Source organism: Pieris brassicae, chromosome 13 (genome assembly GCF_905147105.1).
Source record: "Pieris brassicae chromosome 13, ilPieBrab1.1, whole genome shotgun sequence".
NCBI classification, from domain to species: domain Eukaryota; kingdom Metazoa; phylum Arthropoda; class Insecta; order Lepidoptera; family Pieridae; genus Pieris; species Pieris brassicae.
This window is the reverse complement of record NC_059677.1, coordinates 4,496,378-4,513,764: the sequence shown is the minus strand read 5'-3', so window position 1 is coordinate 4,513,764 and position 17,387 is coordinate 4,496,378. Positions and strand designations below refer to the sequence as shown.

The following is a 17,387-nucleotide window of genomic DNA, read 5'->3' as shown; positions in this document are numbered from 1 at the left end:
ATGAGAGCTAATTATATTCCCATAAAAATATCATTTTATAATTTTTTGCCAAATAGAAACAAAAACTTAATACGAAATCCACTATAGATGTTTGACGTACGAAAGCCAGAATTAGCGCTAAGTCTGACTCGCGTATTGAATCGCACCGCATGCTTAAACCATAGAGTACATTACAGTTGACAGCACAAATTTTACTATAATATTATTTTACCTCTACGAAATCTCAAATGTGTGACAGTACTAAAACCTGATAACAATTTACATAGTCTCAGTTGGTGCAATTAACTAAATGATTTGTAATGAATATATATATTTGTTAAGAGCTTACACTATAGATATTTGTTATTTCTTCTAATTTACCTCTATTTTGTATTTCTACATAGTCACAGGTATACCTAAAAATACAACTATATAGAACTGCTATACTGTCAACTTACGTGACTACATAGTACTGCTATACCATTTTACTAGCGATTTAATCGTGCTTGTAAGTAAATATACATGAATAGTTATGAAAAACGTGTCTAATTCCAAACTTGTGCAAATTGCCGCTATTGGCGGGTTAATCGTTGCTAGTACTGGCTTTTATCTACAGAATAAACTCATAGAAAAAGTGCGGGCAATGGACTACTATAAGGTTGCATTGAAAAAACTTAGATCTCATCCGGGTGCTGTTTACCACTTAGGAGAACCAATAAAAGATAAGCGCTTTAAAATTACAGATACTGAGAATAATTATTGTGACCAAAAACTTGCTAGATTTAAAGTGCCAGTAACTGGAGCAAAAGATAGAGGAAGTTATTTTTTCTGGGCTATAAATGAGGGTGACAGTTGGTCACTAACAAAAGCAGAATTGGAATTAAAATCAAAACCAGATGAAAGATTAGTCATTATTAAATAATAGATTCATTCAAAAATTGTATATAATGTAGTAATTAGTGAAATAAATGGTTAAATTTCTATTGTATTTTGATTAAGACCCTATTATGTTGGTTTCAGCCTATTAAGAATATTTAAAATGTTTATTGGTAAATCCAAAGAGAAATTCTCTTATCACAACACATTGTTATGTTTAATCAAGTCATTAGAAAATAAAAGCATAACTGTTGATCTTCGGAATGATTCATGTGTGTGTGGACAACTAACATCTGTAGATGGGTTAGTATTTAAAAGTTTATGCAAATATGTATGTATTTGAAGACTATATCTAATTAAACACCATACTATAACCCTATGTAAAATTGTTTTTTTTACCAAGTAGATGGTAAGATATAATCTATATTTATTTTTACAGATACATGAACATATCTCTATCTAATGCTGTGTTTTGTGATCCCCGAGGCAATGAATACTCATTGGAAAATATTTTTATTCATGCAAGAAATGTAAGATATGTTCACATTCCCCAATCAGTAAGTTTTTTTTAAACCCAGATAATAACTTTAAGCATATAAAATTTTATTAATCTTCATTTACTGTGAGTAAACAATTACAGTAGTTACCTATGAAAGCTGAATTATGGGTCTGATGGTAATATTTTCTCAATAAACTTTTATAGTATAAATTTCTAAATGCTTTGTCATTCATTGAAGAATTTTTCTTGAATGTGTTCTCATTCAAATCAAAGAGAAAATAGACATGAGTTTTACACTATTTGTTTATATATATTTAAAATTCTAGGAATGTTATTAAGGTTTTAAATTCACATTCATGAATCATACAGATTGGCTCAAGTTTTACAGGAATGAAAATATAATTTTAATTCCATCTATAGCACCTTGTCTAGTCTAGACTTTATGCCTATACCAAAATTAGGACCATGTTTTATTATTATTCAGTGAATTTTTTTTAAATTAAAGTTTGGCCAATGCCAATAAAACAACAGAAATCTTGCATTGTAAAAATAACCTTAACCAGAAACATTTAGATGCAGATAAAACAGTTTACATGAAATTGAGAACCTCCTACTCCATTTTAATTTTATCAACACAGCTTACTTCAAAATAGCATGGAAAATAGTTGTCATATTTGTAAGATTTTTTATAGATATAGCAATTAATTGTCTTTTGTAGATTAATATTATAACAGCTATAAAACAAGAGCTACGCTGCAATAAAAGGGAGCCAAAAGAAAGGCCGACCGCCAAATCCAGAAAAGTACAAAAGGCTATGAAGCAACATTTGGAAACGGTGAAATCTTTAAATGTAGATTCATCAGCGCCGCCAAAATAACTTTAACACAAATAACAGGTTTTTGACAGCAGTCTGTGTGTGTCTGTTATGGCATTTATAAAAGACCTTGTGAATGTGAATCTCTAACATTAAAATTTATATTACTTATCTTTTGCCTTATCAATCTCCTTGTATAAAATCTGACGTTTTATTCAAGCTTACTCAATTTTATGCCATAGCTGTTCTGTGATGGTTTTAGCATCACAGTGTATACAAACGTGGATTAGGCCCATAATTACGTCATCGACGCGAAGGTTTTGGCGATAAAATATAGTTATGAAATGTTCAGGCTTTACAAAACTACTAAATCTGTGTTTAAAAGTTTCATGAGTCAAGTTATGGTGCTACCACACTTTAGAGGTTTTCCTTCCATCCAATATTAATAATATGAAAGCAATATTGTATTTATATAAAATCAATCTACTGTAAGGCTATTCTAAATTTAAAAATAAAGTTGCCCTTGAAATTTTATTCATATTTAATAAATCTGTAAAAGTAATTAAAGACATTCAAAAATTATATTTTTCTATTCAAGATAAATTGCACAAAGATCTCTTCAAAATATATTAATATTATAGTTTCAAAACTGCCAAATTTGTATGACATTTGGCAGTTCTCATATTCTCCAGTTTCAATCTCTCAAACCTCAATGATATTTGACAGATCAACTACAGTTTCAAAACCGTCGCTTGTCAATAAACATGACGGTTTTATAAACTGTCAACTGACATTTAACCCGCCCAGATTTAACAGCTCTCAATTTTTGTGTGACTCAGGACTATCTTCAGGTAAACCGAGATCCTGTCTATCACTATTGATAACCATTTGATGTATTTTTGCATTTTTATCCTCCATCTCTCCTTGCTTTAAATCATACTCATTTAGGGGTGAGTCTATATAACTTTCTTCTATATTGTTCATACCATTGTACTTTTTCTCTGTATCTGTGGAATCGTATTTCTCCTTTTCTTTTTTGAAGTCATTTTCTGTTTTTTCTTTGTAAGCTATATTCAGTCCTACGTTCATAACATGTTCCTTAGGTGGGCATAGGGGCTGTTGGTATATTTTTGTTGTCTTCTGTTGTTGCACTAACACGACTTGCTTGAATAGAGATTTTGAGGAATCCAATATGGGACGAATGAAACTAGTTGGACGAATGAAAATGTCATCCTCCTCTCGCTCTGCGTTTGGAGGATTCGAACTCTGTCCTTCAGGGGTGGTATTGCACAGGAAATTTGACTGATTGATACTGGCGATTATTGATGTGGGGCTCGGAGAAGACTGCATAACATTCGGACGTTGAACGATTTGAGGGTTCAGAACACCTATAAAGAAAATAATTAACATTTTCATAATGTATATATGTTTCATTTCAATTTTTATTTTTTATATAACGGGTCAAACGGACAGGATGCTCAATTATTACCGGTCTTTTAAGAATTGGAACACCCTTGTCTATTCTTCCGTCACTGTTGAATATGTCTAACGTCATTTCAAAAGATCTTATTACATAATTTATGATTCATAAAATCGGTAAAAGTTTAACGGTTTTACTTTTAGTGAAATTATAAAAACTAAGTAAAATAGAACTTTTACGATAACAAACATCTTTAGTCCGACTAAGTAGACTTTCCACTACCACGAGATCGTACTATTTATATTATGTGGTGGAATTAACGAATTTCCGTATCGAATTTCAGTTATAGCCTGAAGTTTATATTTGGTCGGCTTCGAAGCATAATATAGAATCGAATTAAAAAAAAACTGGAATAAAGTACTCCCTAAACATCCCTTTGACATCTTGACTCCCCAAATCGGGGGGAAAAATCCCAAGTGGTCATCACAGAACAAAATGGCCGACATATAAAATTTATTTCACTTTACGCGCAGACTCTAGGCTATAAAACATAGACTACAAATCGTTCCGTTTTTACCGTGATGCTTTTCAATAATAAACGTCATTTCACAAGTTTAACACTAACAATTTCAGAACTGTCATATGAACATTGACAAATGTAAGACTAAGGGTTATCTCTGCGCATCCCTTTAACCACTTAAAGTTTACTTTGAAAAATTAATAATGGTTATTTTTTGCCTTCAAGAAAAGCGAGACCTCTGGCATTATAAAAACAACGGCTGACCAGATCAGCAATTGTCTGAATATGTTTTGAATCACAAAAGTGACCTCACCTTGAGGTTTAAACTTCGCCAGCTGTGCATACACCTGTTTGATCCTCTCAATATTAACCTGCGAGGCCTTGGAATGATCAATTATGGGCATTGGGTAGTCTCTCCCTATAACGCATCTGGCCGCCTGTTGGACGCTAGATGGCGCCATCCAGGGCTCGTGTATATATCGTGTCGGCATATTTTTCAAGGCGGGAATATATTTCCTGTAATAACGTTATAATTAAGTATTGTTACTGGAGGTCGTGCGTTCGACGCCTAGACAATAACTCTGTACTACGTTTATCATATGTATATTGGCCATTGAGTGTCCTTGGGCAGCTGTATAATATCAGGTGGGCCTTCTTCCTGTTTGTACCCTGTTGTCAGTCGAAACAGACATTTATCTGTCCCTTGCCTCATTGACAGGTACATGATTACTAATAATGATATATATATAAATCTTCTGATATATATATATATATTAGTCATGCACAGATCAGACAGACAGACATATATATATATATATATCAATGGCGCTACAACCGTTTTAGGTCTGGGCCTCAGATTTCTGTATCTGTTTGTTAATCAAATAGGCAAGTAGGTGATCGGCCTTCTGTGCCTGATGCATGCCGTCGACTTTTTGGGTCTAAGGCAAGCCGGTTTCCTCACGATGTTTTCCTTCACCGTTCGAGAGAATCTTAAATGCGCCATGTCCATTTGTGCACAGCCGGGGATCGAACCTACAACCTCAGGGATGAGTGTCGCACGCTGAGGCCAAGACTGCTCTCTGTGCATGAATAAACTTGAAGTGTTTTTAGGAATGGTTTACAATTAGATTTTTATACAATAGGATGTTTGTCGGGTAAACCGGTTTGTACCTTATAAAATCTCCATTCGGATCAGTTTTTCGTCCGAATCGAACCGGACAATAGCAGTGGAAGAATTGTTGGAAGAACGACGAACAGGACAACCACATCCACATACCAGCATTCACCGACCAGTCAGCATCCAAAAGTAATTCGTCAAAGACCTATGTATAACAGTTTTATTAACTCATTAAAACGTTCTTGTAACGTAGTTATTATTGAACGACATTTTGCATTGTTCTAGGAAAGTAGTTGCATGAACTATTAACAACTATATCTTACTCTATCGGCTGCGATATGTGTAAAAGAAAAAGACTAATCAAATTCAACTATATCTTACTCTATCGGCTACGATACGTGTAAAAGAGAAAGACTAATCGAATTCAACTATATCTTACTCTATGTGCTACGATATGTATAAAAGAGAAAGACTAATCGAATTCAACTATATCTTACTCTATCGGTTACGATACGTGTAAAAGAGAAAGACTAATCGAATTCAACTATATCTTACTCTATCGGCTACGATATGTGTAAAAGAGAAAACCCAGAGGAATAAGACCCAAATGATAAATATGTATCCAAAAGAATGTACATAAAAATCATTCAAATTTTAGTTACACTCATTGTACATAATGTCACTCATATAGTACTATTGGGTTTTCCTTAATACAACTATAAAAAAGCGACCGATAACAAACCAATAACACGCGATATAATGTCGCGTATTATTGGGCCGGCAGTGCCATCTCTTGACAAAAAAAACAAACCTACTCTACTGTGATAAATCTAGACCATTAAACAATTTAAACTTGCCTTCATTCCTTCCTCCCATGAAATCCAAAGATCCCCACGAGTGAGAAAACACGCCACGGCATGTCTTGCCAAATGATGGATCCAGCCTTCATCCCTCAACTGTACCATTATCGCATCAATCCACGGAAACCCTGTCTGACCCTACAAATAAATAATTCATCAATAACATACAACGTACAAAGCATAGATTAAAGGAAAAGTCCATAACATAAATTTGGCCAAAAGTACAAAGCCTAAATTAAGCGAAAAGGCCATCCATAACATAAATTTGTCAAAAGTAGAAAGCATAAATTAAACGAAAAGTCCAACGCATAAATTTTGCCAAAAGTACAAAGCCTAAATGGAGCGAAAAGTGCAAAGTATAAATATGTGCACATAGAAAGAAAGTCCATTGGTGCACAGCCGGGTATCGATTTTAATCATAAATAAAGAACATAACATTAATATAAAGAAAATTCTTACATTGGCCCATTTAGCCAGTGCTTCCTTGTTTTTTTCCCACGGTATTTGTACGCAAATTGGATTTCCGACCATTCTATCAAAATTAGGGTTGCGAGTTGCGGCGCAATAGAAAAACTCCCTCCACAATATCTGTCCATGCAAAGACAGCGGAGGTCTGACCCTTTTAATCCTCTCATACAAATCGGTAAGTTGGTAATAAAACAAACGCGTCGATAGACAACCGAATCTAAAATAAATGTTAAATTTAGTTTTGTCGTTAAATCGATAATTTAAAAGATTTCTAAAAAAATATTATCTATGTTTATAATTATAGATCTGTGCTATGAAAATATTTTGGTTTAAATATCTATGTTTAATAATAATCTGTGGTAAAGAATTCTAGGCAACAATTCGTATTTGATTCGATAGTACAAAATGTAGTAATTTGTAGATCTTATGTGTAACTATTGCAAAAACTCACTTCAATGGATTATTATTGATTCTATACGTTTTGTACTATATGGGCCCAACTTAAATTATAGATCTGTGGTATCAAAATATTTTGGTTTATTCATATCTATGTTTAGTAATCCGTGGTAATGTATAAATCAGTTTCATTTTTAATCAATACGTCAGAATAATAAATTTTTTTACAACTAGCTAATTGACAGTATGAAAAATAAAGTGTTATTAAGCATAATCTGTATAAAATACGGGTTTCAAAAGCGTTGAGTACAGTATCTATAATTAAAAATATTAATTTTTATACGTCAGTCAGGTGACAATACGCCCACAGATTAACTATGAATTGCCAGTCTAGTACTGTCTTAGTTAATAAAAAAAACTTGACATCTGCTCCCAGATATGGCACGTCATAACGACGCCATCATGGCAAACGTTTTGGCGGGTGAAAATTAATGTTATGCCAATAACATAAGTAAATATTAAATGTAAATAAGTCGAATATCTGTCGTCTGTACATCTAAGTAATATTTGTGATAAAAAGAAATTATTACAGTCATTTTATTTATTTATTTGGTTATTAGTATTCCTACAGCGACTTATTGTACAATATCTAAACAATTACATTAGAGAAAAGTCAAAATCAAAATACAGATTCAAACAAACAGAAAACAGTTAATTATTACCTAGTTATACTTATTATCATAGTTTTTATTATATAATCACATGTTTTAAACATTTTTTTATTAAATATATTTGTTTGATGGTAGTTTTTGTTATAATCTGAATTTGAATGACTGAATTACGTAAACAGCTGCTTTGAAAATTCTAACAAACCTTCCTTAACATATAACAGTGAATTGTAATGGCGTCTTCACTGTGTTAAGATTATACTGATCTTACTCTCTTGCATAAATAACAATATATCAAATTAAAAATGCATATTTAAATATTTCATAAAATATAAATCTCCTGTCACGATGTTTGTCCTCGATGGACTCCTAAACTACTTAACCGATTTTAAATTAAATTGGCACACCGTGTGCAGTCTGGTCAAACTTAAGAGATAGGATAGATTAGATCTCTAATTATAGTCGCAATTTTATTTTATTGCAAATTATTTGTCTATCGTTATATATTGTTAACTCCAAAAGATTCTAACAGATGTCAATACTTTTCGACTGGATTGAGTAAGTAATCAATAGATGGCACTGCTTTGGTAAACTGACAAACGAGTCATATACGCTACAATTCAATATCATGATTACCACGTGTTACTTAGACCGAAGTGTAAATCAAATTCAAATTATAGTGACGATAATACAGTAAAATTATTCTTTCGTGTCACGGTATTAAGGCCAACTAAAACCACATTAGGGAGAAACGAAGTTCGCGGGGGCAGCTAGTATTTCATAAAATGCCTTTTAATTCCACAAAATCTATAAAAAATAATTTCCCTATTATCAAGTGGAGTACCTTAAATACGGCGATAGACCAGTCTGACTCGCCAACAAGGACTGTGGAGTCATTTTCGGTCTTCCAAATGAGGCGACCCAAGCCTTCCTCTCCAAATGTCTCTCTAAACGCGCCAAAGCCTCGGTCTCACCGCCAATCCAGACCGGCGCCTTTAGACCATCAGTTTCAAAACCTGTAAAAGTTTTCTTTTTAGTGCCGCTACAACCTCTCAAGACTGGGCCTCAGATTTCTGTATCTGTTTGTCAATCTACGAGCGCTTACACACGGCCCCACAAATCAGTGGCGATGTCGGGACAATCGTGGTGGGGATGAAATCTTATCGATTCACTCTCTTCTCTCGATGTAATCGATTTGTGAAGACGCTTTAGTAGGCAAGTATCTTCGACTTTTTGGGTCTAAGACAAGCCGGTTTCCTCACGATGTTTTCCTTCGCTGGTTGTAGCGCCACTGATGAAAGGTGAGCGAGAATAAAAAATACATTTTAAAACTAATAATTAAATGACTAAAGCGTGACTATACTACGAGAACAGGATTTGGTTTAGAATCAAGACGTACCGAGCTCCTCAAGCGTTGGAACTCCAAACCGATCGTCATGATCTGCCAATAGTGGTGTTGTAGCGCCATTTAAAGATTCCAGCGTTATGGTCGATTCTGAAGGCGGCGGGGCGGGCATACTTGCTATAAGGGCTTGAAATTGGTGGTATGTGAGTGGAGCCTTGCCACCATTCCGTTCAATGATGCTGCAAAATCGAAACTGTAATTTTAAAGTCGTCTATTTAATAGATACTAGTGTACGATTGTCAAAATCTGAAATAAGGCCACAATATAAAACAAAAGAAGATTTGAAAAGACTTATGGAATCTAGCATTTCCCTATGGACTATGTGGAACCAGCCACCAGCCAGTCGAACCAATTCTACTACCAAAGACTTCTTCTTCTTCTTCTTTAATGAAAAGAGCGTACCAAATCTTGAAAGGTCGGCAACGTACTTGCAAGCCTTCTGGCACTGTGAGTGCCCATGGGCGGCGGTATCACTTAGCATCAGGTGAGCCTCCTGACCGTTTTCTTCCTTACATAAAGCTAAATCTTAGACGTTCAAGGAAAGAGTGAAGACGCATTCGTATCCTAAAATAAAAAAAAGATACACAAAATACGAAGTAACCAGGACGAAAACTAAGATCAGCGACACGCTAATCCACGCATTACAGCTGAAAAATGGGTAAGCCATATTGCATGATGTACAGATAAAAGATTGACCACCGGAGGGGATCTCCATGAATACGAAACGTGGAAGGACCAAAAAATCGATAGGTTGACAAGAAACTTAAGGTTTCTGGAGAGAAATGAATAGAGGAAGCTAAGAACAGATACAAATGGAAAGTTCAGGAGGAGGCCTTTAACAGGGTCCATACTGCAGCAAAGAAACGGAAATTACAACAACTAACCTAGACTAAGAGTACACTAATAAAACTGATACCCATTTGATTCGTTCTTATTAACAGTATGGAATTAAAGTTGCTTTATTATTATTAAGTCTTTGTAAAACACCTCTAAATTCATGAATGTCTTTATAAATTCTGATAATGAGGTCGCCAATCATTTATATTCCCCTGGAACTGGAAGGAAGAAGAGGAGAACTTTGAACATTTGTCAAGCGTAAATGTTACGTAACAATTTTACTAAACTTACTTGTCCAGCTTATACAGGGTGTGTGACGCCCGTGACAGGACATTTATCCCGACTTCGCGGCATTTCGTCGTTATATTGTGGTCCCTGACCCGACCGTACGGCTCCGGGTCCTCCTCGAATGTCAAAGATGTGGTGCCCCATTCTTGAAATAATTTCGGCAACGCATCCGCCGGTTGACCGCGTACCACGAACAATCGTGAATTCAATTTCCTCAAACTATTGTCCAAATCATCAAGGCATTGTAGGAGGAATCTGCAATTGTCCCAAAGTCAAAACATGCATTTCATTGAAGCCTATTAAAAATATTAAAAGAAATAACTAGTTACCCATTCCAAAAGGTAGTTATGGAAAGTTATATAATATTTCACAAATACTTGAAATATCAGATTTTTAGAGAAAGTGTTGAAACGTATAATTTCCAGTTCACTTCTTGTCTTACAAGGTGAGCCATACACTATATATACATATACAGTTTAATGACAACTACACGGAAACGAACAAGGAGAAGAAGTAGAGGAGGGCTCCCTAAATGTGGATAGAAGAAAAAGAAGCGTCAGCAGGAAGAAGAAAGAAGAGAAAGGCATGGATAGATATTTTCGAAATCACTGGAAAAGCTTTACCCGAACCGATAAATAGTGCTAAAGAAAATTAGGATAACAAGAAAATGTATATACCAATTTATAAATTGTTAAGATTGGATAAAAACAGGGTTAGTTATTATTATTTAGAGCAGTGTTGGCCTAGTGGCTTCAGCGTGCAACTCTTATCCCTGAGGTTGAAGTTTCGATCTCCTACTGTACACCAATGTACTATGTGCGCATTTAACATTCGCTCGAACGGGGAAGGAAGCCGACGGCGTGTGTCAGGCATAGGCTGATCACCTATTTGCTTATTAGATTGGTAAATAATCATGTAAATATACAACAATCTGAGGCCCAGACTTAAAATGGTTGCAGCGCTACTGATTTTTTTTATTAATATTATTATAATCATGTGCTCAAGGTAATTTTTGCGTCTAGAGGCACGTTTTTAGGCATGATTTTCCTCATAATGCTTTCCTTGGACACGCCCTCATCGAAACGTATCAGACATTAAGCCACGTGATTCAACAATTATCTTCGCCAACACTGCTCTATATATGCCCGAGGATTGTTAGTCTGTGGACAAATATCAAGGAATACGTAAAGAAATTACCTCCATTTATTAATACCGACATTCGACGAACTTGCAAACCAGGGGTCAATGATGAACACACAACGGAAGGTCGACGCATCGACCAGACCCTCCTTTAACGCCGGATTGTCGTGAAGTCGGAGTCCCTTTCTGAACCAATGTATTGTATGTTTGTCTGTCTTCGTTGGATTCGACAGTGAAGCATCTTGCGACGTTACCGACATTCCTATAACATAATACGTTATATTCTTTGTTCTTCAAAAATATATAATACTAACTGCCCCCGCGAACATCGTTTCTCCCTAAAGTGGTTTTAGTTAGCCTTAATACCGTGACACGAAATAATAATTTCACCTTATTATCGTCACTATAAGTTGAATTTGATTTACACTTCGGTCTAAGTAACACGTGGTTGGCTATGCTAACACCAAAAATTAAAAAAAAATATATAGAAATAATTGAATTTCACGGTATTTCGATAACTACAAAATAAAGTTAATTTATACTTTAGCCTCAATAACACGTGGTAATCATGACATTGAATTGTAGTTTATGACACGTTTGTTGGTTTACCATAGCAGTGCCATCTATTGATTACTTATTCAATCCAGTCGAAAAGTATCGACATCTGTTAGAATCTTTTGGAGTTAACAGATAATTGTGACTGTCAATTAATTATATACAAATAATTTGCAATAAAATAAAATAGCGACTATAAATCAAGATCTAAGCTATCCTATGTCTTAGGTTGGATTTACCAATTTAATTAAAAATCTGTTAAGTAGTTTAGGAGTCCATCGCGGACAAACATCGTGACAGGAGATTTATGTATATTAAGATGCAGAGGTAAATGTGAATCGTAGTTTCTTAAGTGTTCCCAAAGTGGAGCCCACGCTCTTCAGATGAGCAATTTAATTATTAAGGAAGTCTATTCGAAAAATTATTTAAAGAAAATTGGAAAATTTATTTACTGGGTTTAGTCAACATAGTAATTTCTTTCTAAAATCTATGAATTAAGTTTCTTAAGTAACACAATTAAATATTTTTATTAAAAGTAATGTATAAGGTGTGCATAATGTTGGGAAACACCAATCTGTGGATCACTGATTTTTTACCAATGGAAAATCACGTTATTTGTGTCATAAACTCGAAAAATTAAGACTTAAAAAAAACGAAAATTATCTTGGGCCAACTGTGAGATATATGATTGTAGAGAAAAGTACACCCTAAAATCCCTCTGGGCTTATAAAATTTGTGGTAAATTCCACCTAGTTGACATTATTTTTCTGAACACTTATTAATGTATGTAACATTGAAAACAACTGCTAGCAGTAAATACATTACTACATAAGTGTATTACAGTTAATTTGCCAATTCATTAACGCTACTACAACCATCACATACAGCGTGCTAATGGAGCCTGTAGCGCCATCTCTTGGCAGAATTACAAACAAATGTCTGGATCCATAAATTATGTATAAGGCCATTCAAGTATTACGTAAGCAGATTTATTGCAATTGATCCCCCTCCCTGCCTCATGTGAGCAAAAGTATATAAACATATTGATATTTGTAGGACCCCTCAAAAACGCATTACGTGTTCAAGCATAGACAATGTGTGGGTAATATGTGTAAAAAATATCAAATGTATCAATATGCCGAGCGTTGACAAGCTTTTATAAATAAATAAAAACAATTCCTTAGTCAATCTGTTTGCGAAAAACTCAAAAAACTTCGCGGAATTTCTTAACTCAAACTCAAAATAACTTTATTCATATAGGTAATCAAGAACACTTATCAACGTCAATAGAAAATATTTTAAATTGCTTCAAAGTTTACATTCACCACCAGTTCGCATGTCAAGGGCTCTTCCTTTGAAGAACTGGCATGAACCTCCACGCCACTCTTTTCAATCGCCAAGTTTTGAGTCATACAAATTGTTTGAGCTGGAGCAAATCAATCCCAAGGATTGGGATCATTTTAATAATCGTAAAAAGATTTATTGATTAAATTACGTTTAAAGAGAGTTTAGAATTTATAACGTCTTCCCCAATACCTAGAAGGATTCAAAAGAGTCACTATATTTTCAAGGTTCACGGGTCACGATTATCCGTGCTAAGGGCGGGCTATATATATATACTGGTCACGAGGACGAGTTCGATTTAAGATTTCCTTTCGCGTGGACTGCGATGCGGATTGTTTGCAACGGCGAAACCATCGTTTTTAGTAGTACTACTAAGTATATAATAGTTTAAATACAAATAATTATAATGCAATTGGGCTTCGTACTAAAGATATCATCTATCCACTTTTAGAGCTTATTATTATTTAAAAAAGTATTTTATTATTATGAACTATACACAAACATACATACATTATATGTGAATAAAACTCCTGAATATCACTTTATGATAGTAGTATCGTAAATAGTAGTCCAGTAGATTTGGAATGGCTGATAAATGTAGTAAATTTTCAAATACAGTGGAATCCATAACTCAAACCTCGTTAAGTCGAAAAAAAATGCCATTTCCTTCCGCTGAATCCCTAAATACGCAGTGTCTCGAATTATTTAGACTTTGTAACTCGAACAAAATGTTATTTCCTTACGAAATATAATACATATTTATTCTCGAATATCGAAATAGACTCCGTAAGTCGTACTTAGTAAAATATAATGACGTCTTACTTGGAATTCCCCGAATTAGAAAGCAATAAAATCCAAAATTAATGTTTGGCTTCGGGGCTTCTTATCTATTGTTTTTGTCTTGTACACGTGCAATGAATGAATACATTCATAAAAATTTCTAACAAAGATTTTTAGTTTTTAGTGTAGTATTTGTTTTGAGTCTACAATTTACTTTATTATTATGTCATTCGTTTTAATATATAAAAAATATATACTACAAAACTTAAGTTGAATTGTTATTCAAATTCGACTCTACAAATCGAAAAATACACTTCGAAGTCGCGCCTCTGTAAGACGAAATTTCACCAGTTAAATCACATTAAGTCGAAAACTAGTTAACTCGCTTAGTTTTTTATGCATTTCCCTCATTCGAGTGTAGTATAATTTGTCAATAGTTATTTACTTAACTCTAAATACATAGGTGCGTATTGACCTTAGACCTTTAAAAGAATAACGCAATAAAAAAAAAACACGAAAAGGTTTCTTATCCTTGTTAACTTCCCAAGTGCTAAACTCCGAGGGTGAGTCACGTGAAGCAGACGTTGGTTGTTTTTTTTTATAACCACGTGCGTTCAGCGCATGCGTAGACAGGATAGATTTGTATTAACAGGCACAAGAAATCCTAGTAATTAATTCTCCAAGGTTCTCTTTTTAGAGGCCTAGTGGCTTCAATTTTATCCCTGAGGTCGTAGATTGGATCCGGCTTGCCTATAAGGACGAAACAAATGATCACGAGACAAATTTTTTTCTTACTCTTATGTCGACTCCCGGTATGTTGAAATCCTAAACGTTTTTGACATACAGGAGTGTGATTTACCTCTTAGTGTCGACTCTGAATTGTTAATTCAAATTTCAAAGCCTTAATTTCAGTTAGTATAAGAAAATGTTTACAAAAATATATATGTATATAAAAGAGTTCTTTAAGAAGGTTTTGTTACACAGCTGTCCTCTTGTACAGCTCGCCTTTGTGACACAAAGGCCTCCTCCAGCTGCTTCCATCGGTTCCTATCCCTAGCAAGTCTATGCCACAGAAGACCAGAGGCTTTTTGAAAGTCATCTGCCCACCGCATGGTCTACCTCTTCTCCGCTTGGTGTTGCAGCGAGCTGTCCATTGGGTGACTTTTTGGGCCATTTTGCTCTTCGGTCTCTCAGCAGGTGTCCTGTCCATCTCCATTTTTAGCCTTTTGACTCTGACCATTGCGTCTTCCCATTGGCTGATCCTTCCAGAGATCTGCGGCTCTTTTCCTTTCATTCCGTGTATGCTCCTTTACATACTTCTCTGGCAAGTCACAAGCTTTTGACTAGTGACTTGCTTGGTGGTCCAAGTTTCGCAACCCGACGTTAGGAGAGCTAAGATGCAAGTGTTGCAGATGCTCCTTTTGATCCTCAGATGGTACTCTTTGTTCAGAATCATGTGTTTTAGTGACCAGTCTTTTCCAGGTATTAGAGATTCTTCTCTCTAATTCCTGCTGGGCTTGTTGCGTCATGTAGACGAGTTGTCCCAAGTAGCCCAAGCCCCAATCTTCCCCAGTTAGGTTGGCGGAGTTGGTCCCTGAAGACTTCTTCCAACACACAAGTGAAGAGCTTAGGCGAAAGAGGGTCTCCTAGGGAATTGTTAATATCATACCTCAAATAAAATAATAACTTTTCAAATAGGTAACACTTATGAACGTCAATAAAAATAGTTCTTATTGATATTTTGAGCAGTGTTGGCCTAGTGGCTTTAGCGTGCGACTCTTATTCCTAAATCGTAGGTTCGATCCCAGCCTGAGCCGGCCGGCCTATTCGAAAGGTGAAAGAAAACATCGTAAGGAAACCGGCTTGTCTTAGACCCAAAAAGTCGAGGCCCTGCGTCAGGCACAGAAGGCTGATCACCTCAGATACAGAAATCTGAGGCCGAGACATAAAAAGGTTGTAGCGTCTCCAAAGTCAAGAAAGTCTCTCCAATATGTTGACACTAAGGATTCTGTCTCTGGTGTATGCCACTAGTGTGCTGCCAGCCTTTCAAAATAATATAAAACTAATATATAAGATACAGGTGGTTCCGGCATCACATGGCTCGACACTTATACAATATTTTGATGCATGCATGCATTTAAATGGTGATAGAATCTTTAAAATAGCTCTACTAGGGATTTATTCTTTGCAAAAACACAATTCATTTAATATTACAAATCTTTCCTTTAGAATATAAACAGCAGTTGCTTGCAATTGATACATAATTTTGTACATTGTTGAGAAAACCTTAATTTTGTGGCTATTACAACAAGGTAATTTAGGTACTTACAATTATCATTAAAAAAAACTATCTAAACATAAGAATGCTATTAAAAGTAAGTATATATAACAACATATAATGCAATTTTCTATACATGTATATACATATAAATGCAACAAATGTTTTGTTAAGTGTAAACATCTTTCTGTTTAATTTGCGATTTTGTTTTTGTATGATTTGAGGTGTAGCTTAGACACAAATATTAAATCCTTAAATGATATCCAGGGTCTGTTTCTAAAGTATGCCTTAAATTCAATATATTATTTGTTAAAATAGTAAAAAATAAATAATCATAAATTTAACATTGGACCACATCACTTTCTTTCTTCAAGCTTATATTTACCAAAAAAATATTCATATGAAGTTTTCGATTGATTTCATTAATTTTTATTAATAAAGTTTTTTACCTTCATGTGCCATTGTATATATTCTAGAATGTTCAATGCCATCACTTGAATCTAATACCTATTACTTAGTAATAAAATATATTTTCTATTGTCAACAATATAAGAAAATCCATTGTTATTGTTTGTATAAATAATCCGAATTATACAAATTAAAATAGATTAGTTGTTTAGTATATTATACAATAACTTACCTTTAATTATAAATATGTTTTGTTGGCACTGGGCGGTTAAACTGAACGTAAACAAACACCCTCGGGAAAAAGAAAATTCATTTTTCGATTAGATTTCGTTCAACTGTAGTTTATTGTAACTGTGACACAAACTTTAATATTCACCAGCTATAATTAGACTATTATCACAATATTTATAAAACATCTTATTCCAGGGACATGATAATTTAAGAACACTACGTCCTACCTCTAATAATTATGTTGAGATTATTAAATACGCTATTTTATTACAGCTTTACATAATTTCAACGTTAGACTTTGTCTGTTAAACGTGAAATGAACATGTTAAAGGAACACAAATGAAGGATTTATTTAGAATATTAAGATATTCAAACTGCAAACAATATCATTAATAAAACTGTCAAAACTAAACCGTGAGTCCACGGCCCACGCCGCTTGCAACGTGACCCGATAATTAAAAGATAGGTATATAATGGTGCTTACAGACGAGCATCACACTGTAG

At 34.4% G+C, this 17,387-nt stretch overlaps 2 protein-coding genes and 1 long non-coding RNA gene across 3 annotated transcripts; 2 read left to right on the top strand and 1 right to left on the bottom strand.

Annotated features, from left to right (window-relative positions):
* Nucleotides 1-241: 241 nt before the first annotated feature.
* On the top strand, nucleotides 242-1,015 carry LOC123717693 (cytochrome c oxidase assembly factor 1 homolog). The gene is made up of 2 exons (XM_045673834.1): nucleotides 242-919; nucleotides 1,000-1,015. The coding sequence occupies exon 1, from the start codon at nucleotides 512-514 to the stop codon at nucleotides 899-901; it is 390 nt and encodes a 129-aa protein (XP_045529790.1). The 5' UTR covers nucleotides 242-511; the 3' UTR covers nucleotides 902-919; nucleotides 1,000-1,015.
* A 113-nt stretch (nucleotides 1,016-1,128) lies between these two features.
* Nucleotides 1,129-2,147, top strand: LOC123717695. Its single transcript, XR_006754868.1, has 3 exons — nucleotides 1,129-1,158; nucleotides 1,295-1,385; nucleotides 2,073-2,147. It is a non-coding gene; the product is annotated as an uncharacterized LOC123717695 (long non-coding RNA).
* A 596-nt stretch (nucleotides 2,148-2,743) lies between these two features.
* Nucleotides 2,744-17,321, bottom strand: LOC123717691 (cryptochrome-1-like). Its single transcript, XM_045673832.1, has 10 exons — nucleotides 16,885-17,321; nucleotides 11,345-11,549; nucleotides 10,151-10,402; nucleotides 9,017-9,201; nucleotides 8,462-8,633; nucleotides 6,545-6,770; nucleotides 6,083-6,223; nucleotides 5,279-5,430; nucleotides 4,422-4,624; nucleotides 2,744-3,556 (listed from the first exon to the last, which is right to left on the bottom strand). Exons 2-10 carry the CDS (start codon nucleotides 11,545-11,547, stop codon nucleotides 2,988-2,990), a joined length of 2,103 nt encoding a protein of 700 aa, XP_045529788.1. The 5' UTR covers nucleotides 11,548-11,549; nucleotides 16,885-17,321; the 3' UTR covers nucleotides 2,744-2,987.
* Nucleotides 17,322-17,387: the final 66 nt, after the last annotated feature.

What these genes read in the sequence shown, in the direction of transcription:
- LOC123717693 (XM_045673834.1), top strand. Translation starts at nt 512, where the DNA reads ATGAAAAACGTGTCTAATTCCAAACTTGTGCAAATTGCCGCTATTGGC.
- LOC123717691 (XM_045673832.1), bottom strand. Translation starts at nt 11,547, where the DNA reads ATGTCGGTAACGTCGCAAGATGCTTCACTGTCGAATCCAACGAAGACA. An exon ending in CATGGGAGGAAGGAATGAAG is followed by an intron (nt 5,431 to 6,082) that starts GCAAGTTTAAAT and finishes TGTTATACATAG; the next exon opens with GTCTTTGACGAATTACTTTT. An exon ending in CCGAATGGAGATTTTATAAG is followed by an intron (nt 4,625 to 5,278) that starts GTACAAACCGGT and finishes ACGTTATTACAG; the next exon opens with GAAATATATTCCCGCCTTGA.